The sequence below is a fragment of the Calliphora vicina genome, chromosome 5, assembly GCF_958450345.1.
Source record: "Calliphora vicina chromosome 5, idCalVici1.1, whole genome shotgun sequence".
Taxonomy (NCBI): Eukaryota; Metazoa; Arthropoda; class Insecta; order Diptera; family Calliphoridae; genus Calliphora; species Calliphora vicina.
The window spans coordinates 81,858,249-81,865,308 of NC_088784.1; the positions used below are offsets into that span (position 1 = coordinate 81,858,249).

Genomic DNA, 7,060 nt, shown 5'->3' on the forward strand with positions numbered 1-7,060 from the left:
GTCCTTGGGCCGAAAAAGTAATATGTACCAAATTTTATCGAAATATCTTCAAAATTGCGACCTGTACTCTGCGCACAAGGTTTACATGGACAGCCAGCCAGCCAACCAGACGGACGGACGGACGGACATCGTTTAATCGGCTCAGAAAGCGATTCTAAGTCGATCGGTATACTTTAAGGTGGGTGTTAGACTAATATTTTTGGGCGTTACAAACATCTGCACAAACGCATAATACCCTCCCCACTATGGTGGTGTAGGGTATAATAATTTAGTCTGATCAAAAATTATTTAAAGTATATAATTATCCATATTGAATATTAAATGAAGTAATTGCTATTTTAGCAAAAATATTTAATGGCAATATTATAGTTGAATAAATAGAAATACAAAGAATTTATAGTTTTGTCTAGTACTACTATGTAGTCTGCATAAATCTCAGTAGAACACAAGTAATGAATTTGTTTAAAACTCATATATCATTATTCACATTACTGCTATTACAAGTATCTATATTAGAGAAGGTGAGTCATGGGAAATAAGAAAGTAAATATAAAGAATAAAGTTTAAAATATTCCCAAATTATATTTCAGTGTATTGGCGGCCAGTTAGAATGGAAGAACGCCACCTGTCATTCAATGGATGAACGATTTGCTAAATTTAAATTGTGCGATTTAAGGAAAAATAACATCAGCAATATGAATATATTTTCAATGCATTTACAACTTTTGCAGGTACCAATAAGAAACTGCAAACTGCAAATAGAATTCACTTTAGATAATTTGGTGAGGCCTTTTAATTTCAATACTACCTGGGATGCATGTGAATTTATGGCGAATATGAAACGTTACCGAGCAATGAAAATATTTTATGAAATAATAGGCGATTATTCAAATTTAAATCATTCGTGCCCTTACGATGTAAGTATCTAAAGGAATAGTTTTATGAGTCAATGTATTGTGTTAATATAAAATTCAATATTTTAGCATGATATTGTTGTGGCAGATTTGGGATCGGTGAACACAAATCTTTATATACCTTTGATCAGTGGCACGATTGCATTTAGAACTGTATTTATTACAGATGGTAAAGTTCGGCTTACAGTTAGCGGTGTGGCGTACTATCAAAATAATGTATATAATAAACAAGTTAGGAAGGATAGTCGGTCAAGACCGACCATATAACACTCTACACCTGAGTATTTGATTCAATAATTCTCTTTTAAAATATCAATATTTTTTTGCGTGAGTTAATACAAAAGTTGAAATAGAAATGCGTCATATATTTTCATAAAAAAGGTATTATTTTGAATTGAGCCTTTATTCAAGTTAAAAATAATCAAATTGTTTTATTTAAATTTGGTTGTATTTTGAGTTGATACAGTTTTGTTAATAGAATTTGTTTTACTTCATGATTTTAATTCGAATTGTGACTCTTTTTGAAAAAAAAATGTTCAGAAAAATGGTATTAACTCAAAAAATAGTTGTTTTTTTCATTAATTGCAACAGCTTAAGAGAAAAACTAGCGATATGCTTTTGGTTGGTTTCGTGACCTATCACAGAGCGCTTAAAAGGTGTCAATTTACCCCGTCCTAGGTCATCAGCATGTTAAAGTGGCAGTTCTCTTTCATATAAAGTGTTTGAACTAGAACTGGTCCCTATCACTTTGGAACTAGTCACGAATATACATACAAGTCGTCAACAAATTATGTATATGTAATGAATTTGTTATATTAGTCTTCTATATTTATATCTTCTTAGGGTGTTATATAGTCGGATTGCCCTATCGTGATATCTTACTAATAGCTTTGACAATTCGTAAAAAAATAAAATATACAAACAAAATATATTTTCTAAATATAATATATGGCCGCCAAAAAATTAACCACTATTAATTTGGCAGAATTACTAAAACGAGTACCACCAAATCAAATGAAACAATTTGAGACATTTCGCAACAAAACATTAGAGTATCATAAGTAAGTCGTAAATAAATATAAACTGCTAATCTTTAACTGAAATCCTCGTTTTTTTATCCTCAGAAAAGTACATCAACATCCCGACAAATTACCAACCATTGATTGGGAATACTATCGCAATAACGTTCGTGAAGATCACATAAAAACGGTAGAACAATTTCAAATAAAATACGAGGAATTGAGTCATGTTTTTGCTTCAAGACACGAGGTCTTGGATTATGGCAAATACTATGTAGAATTGGAAAAACTAAACAACGAAGTACAAGAGGAGGTAAAGAAATTTATTGAGGACTCAGTTAGTCGAGTGCAAATCTATCAAGATGAAATACGACGTATTAAGTGTTTGAAATATGAAAATATGACATTGGAACAATTTGTTGAAGAGCGTGAAGATATTGCAAAGTTTATACCGGGACAAGGTAAAGCTTTATTCTGGCCTCATAATGCAGAAGAACAGCTTGGAGAAGGTGGTAGGGAGCAGGTTGCAGAAGAATAAGAAATGTGATCATCTCCTCATCAAAACATATCGTTCATCTAATGCAACAGCATTAGAACGAATAATTTTTACTCTAACGGAAATTTGACGAATATGTTCACCCTTATTCTACTTGGCGTCGTCGACATCGTTGTCAATATTGAGTCAAAAAATGGTAGATGTTACGCCGATATCGAAAACAATTGGTAACTTTTGACAGCGTTTTGTACTTTAACCCGACTTATAAAAGTATAAAATTCTGTCAAAAGTTACCAATTGTTATCGATTTCGGAGAAACACATACCATTTTTTGACTCAATATTTGCGACGATGTCGACGACGCCAAATAGAATAAGGGTGAATATTTTATATAATTTTTATTGAAAGGCACTGGCATTGAAAATCGCTTTAATCAAAACAATATTTATAAGTTCTGATTGTCTTGTCTGCGATATGAATTGCCATTTGCATAGACTTTATTATCCAGCGATCATTGTGGCAACAATTTATGAATCTTATAATTTTCCATATATTTTAAAAGATTTTATTTCTTGTGTAAAATTCCTCATTTAAATATACAAACAATTATTCATTACTAGGATGTTATCATCCTCTAACAATGAAATCAATTTTTTTTTCAAGTAGATATAGTCAAAAGAATCGTAAGTTTTAATTTTCAGGTGAAAAAACATTCTGATCTAACGTCAGGTAAAAACAAGTATGAATGTATGGTCGGTCAAGCCCGACCATAAAATACCTTGCACTAAGTAAAAGAGCAAAAACATTTTTCTTTTAAAATTTCAATAATTTATATTTTTGAGTGGACCAAATGGACCAAATTTGATCGAAATATCTTCAAAATTGCGACCTGTACTCTGCGCACAAGGTTTACATGGACAGCCAGCCAGCCAACCAGACTGACGGACGGACATCGTTTAATCGACTCAGAAAGCGATTCTAAGTCGATCGGTATACTTTAAGGTGGGTGTTAGATTAATATTTTTGGGCGTTACAAACATCTGCACAAACGCATTATACCCTCCCCACTATGGTGGTGTAGGGTATAAATAGTGAAGATCCTCTGTAGACTGTATTGCCTGTTTACATGAAATAAAACACCATAGGTAGATTTTATATATAAACAAGTAAGAAAGTATGGACGGTCAAGCCCGACCATATAATACCCTACACTAAGTAAAAGACCAAAAACATTTTTCTTTTAAAATTTCAATAATTTGTATTTTTAAGTGATTTTCGGAAGTGGGCCTTATATGGGGGCTATGACCAATTATGGACCGATCACCATGAAATTAGGTCGTGTGATTTATGTCTTTATGAAAGTTTACTACGTTGAATTTTGTGAGTATACCAACATTTTTAAGCGATTTATGCACGTTAAAGTGATTTTCGGAAACGGGTCTATATGGGAGCTATGCCTAATTATGGACCGATCGTAACAAAATTTGGTGACATGAATTTTGTATATATAAAACTTATTTGAAGTGCAACTTGTGGAGATACATTTATAAATTAAACATTTATGACCGATAAAGTCCAATTTCGGAAGGACATTTGTATGGGGGCTATGTGAAATAATGGACCGAATTCAGCCAGTTTCAACAGGCTTGGTCCTTGGGCCAATAAAATCGAAATATCTTCAAAATTGCGACCTGTACTCTGCTCACAAGGTTTATATGGACAGCCAGCCAGCCAGACAGCCAACCAGACTGACGGCATGTCGCATTTGGAACAAATGACTTGGGTCATTTTCAATATTTTCACCTATTTTTTTTGCTTTTCCATTCACTCAAACAGGAAAATTTTCGACACCAAGAAACATTGGTTAGTTGATGTACAGCTCTTTTCCCAACACCTGATATGCCAGGCTGAGGTGTTAATGGCTCATCGAGATTTTGAGCAGATGGTCTTCCTACAGATCATTTATTTTTGTAGGAAACATGTCCAGCAGCTATTTGCTCACGGAAATATGGAAGCTGTAAAAGCAGTTCTTTATCGGACACACTGTTGGAAGTATTGGCCTCCTCAGCATGCATACGTTTATATAAAAAGTATGTATTTGTAGTGGCCATGTCCACAAAATGGTAGAACAACCTAATCATAATATTGCGAGTCTATCGACACATGAGATCTACTTCAACCATGTGATTGAAGTAGATGTATTATCGAATAATTTGAGGGCAGTTGATTTCGATTAATTTGATCTGCTATCTATAATAATAAGGAGCCTTTGATTTTTTTTCATCAGGATTGGTTCATACAATGCTGACACATTTGTTGTCCTTCCATAATATAGTATTCACATCGACTCTATGGATTGAGGTCATAAAATAAAGATTGTGATGCACGAAATTAGAAATACAATGCCCGGTGTGCTATATAAATATGATATTTATGACCTCTTAACTATTTTCAGATAGGGCAATCGTATGGGGCTAGGAGAAATAACGAACCGATTTTCGACTCAGAAAGTAATCCTAAGCAGATTGGTATACTTTAAGGTGGGTGTTGGGACACTATTTTTGCATGTTACAAACATCAGCACTAACCCAAAGTACCCTCCCCACTATTGTGGTTTAGGGTATAAAAATACATCTGTTGATAATGAAAGTTATATACTGGCAGACTTTTCAAGATTGTACCACGGGAATCAAATCCACCCAACTGTCCAAAAATTCGGCCTGTGGCAAGGTATTGGGCTGTTGTAAAAAAATAATTAAAGAACACAGGAAAGGTATCCCAGGACATGTCGGATTTTATGCATATCCATATATCCACCTCGTCCAAAAAGGTCACGAAAGCAACAATAAAATATTTAATAGGAGGATTTCCGGAAAAAGTGGATACATTTATAAATACCGAGTAATACGACAGTATTAATAGTCTACACAGCATTAATTATACGCATTCGAAATTACTTTGAACAGTATTTTTAAATGCAATAATATGGCCCTAGTAAAAAAAGTATATTATTTTTGTAATAGTATCGGTTCAACAGAGTCCTAAAAGTGTGTAGGTTGTAATCTAGAACCATAGAGAAATACACATAGAGCGGAAACTTGAAAAATATCAAACAAAATAACTACTCAAAATAATCACACATAAGAGTGTTGTACATTCTCATGACTTAGGTTTTTGACAACTGAGTTAAGTGTTTGACAGAAGAGTTTTCGATCTATGTTTATGTATTTATCTATGTCTACTTAGAACAGTTTTGTTGTCAGATAATCTTTATATTTAATATTTTAACATCTAACCCCCAGTAGCACGATGTCTAGTTATGCCTTAACTAATAGTTATACTCTTGGTTAAATATATTTTTGTATGAAAACTGCCAGTGTAACTATTAGTTAAAACATAACCATAATTCGTGTTAAGCCTTAACTATGCACTATGTGTCCAAATGCCAAAATTGTGGAAAAATTATTTCCAAGGGAGCCACCATCATAAAACATTGCGTAGAGACTCATGTTGCTAAAATACGTATTTCAAAAAAAAATCGCAATAATCCCTCGCCCTCTTTTCTGATAACTCCCCCCCCCCCACAAACTCACCAAAAATTTTGAAAAAAGATTTCAATCTTTATTCTCATAGCACTTTCCACAAATATCATTTCAATAAAGTTGTCATTAACACCCCCCACCCCCTAACTCATCCACAAATATTATTATCTACAAATATTATTTATTCGTTTGTCTGACGTTTTCGTGGGGCTTCGCTATAAGTAAATTTTGGGTAACCAATTGTGTTTGTCTTTGACATTCGATATCGTTATAAAACTTGCAACATTAATCTCTAATGCTGCGTTGAAAGTAGTTACCAAAAATTTTGGTATGTTTCCTGAAAAAAGTTAATTATTTGCTTCGTTGCAAGTAGTTGCAAAAAATTTTAGTATGGCATGAAGCCTGACCTTCCCTCAAATAACCACATATGATTCATTCCTTGGACAAATGCAGGCAACGTAAGTTCTATATTACAGAAAACACACAATTTTTCGAAATTTCACAAAAAACATGTCTAATAAAATCACATAATTTTACACTTAATATAAACATTTATTAAAATATTTGAAGTTTTTTTTAAGTACATGCCTCCGGTATTGTAATCCATTTTGGTAAAATCTTAGTTATAACTATTTCTTTTAAAAAAATCACTTTTTCCATTATGCAATTTTTTTACTTTTTTCAGTTTGAAAACTTTATTTAAAAAATTCAAACTTTCATAGCTTTATATATAAACTGAGTGGCCAGTTGGCATAAATTTTTGGCATTTACGTCTGCAAAGTGTTAGGAATTGAACCGTAAAATTTTTTTTTTTTCAAAAAGCGAAAGTTGAACATTTGAATTTTTGCCGCAAAAATTGGAAATGGGCACATAGTGCTATGATTAAAATTTTGATAAGTTACCCGTCCTAAGAATTTTATTTGTTTTAAATATAAGAACTCTCACACAAATCTTGGAACTTCAAATATAATGAGCAGCCTCTAAACGTTATCTAATTTTCCTCAAATTTTCAGTATTTAATTTTAAGATAAGGGAGAACAATTTTTGGAATCTTGGTAGCACCGAAAATATAAAAAGTACAGTATAAGT

General features: G+C 32.7%; 1 protein-coding gene across 1 annotated transcript; it reads left to right on the top strand.

Moving 5' to 3' along the window:
• The first annotated feature begins 1,830 nt into the window (after window positions 1–1,830).
• On the top strand, window positions 1,831–2,945 carry knon (knotted onions). The gene is made up of 2 exons (XM_065514464.1): window positions 1,831–1,975; window positions 2,039–2,945. The coding sequence occupies exons 1-2, from the start codon at window positions 1,863–1,865 to the stop codon at window positions 2,469–2,471; spliced, it is 546 nt and encodes a 181-aa protein (XP_065370536.1). The 5' UTR covers window positions 1,831–1,862; the 3' UTR covers window positions 2,472–2,945.
• The last annotated feature ends 4,115 nt before the right edge of the window (window positions 2,946–7,060 follow it).

Bases quoted from the DNA above. Each gene is read 5' to 3' on its own strand.
- knon (XM_065514464.1), top strand. From the start codon at position 1,863: ATGGCCGCCAAAAAATTAACCACTATTAATTTGGCAGAATTACTAAAA. The intron at 1,976-2,038 runs GTAAGTCGTAAA...TTTTATCCTCAG, and splicing joins AAAACATTAGAGTATCATAA to AAAAGTACATCAACATCCCG.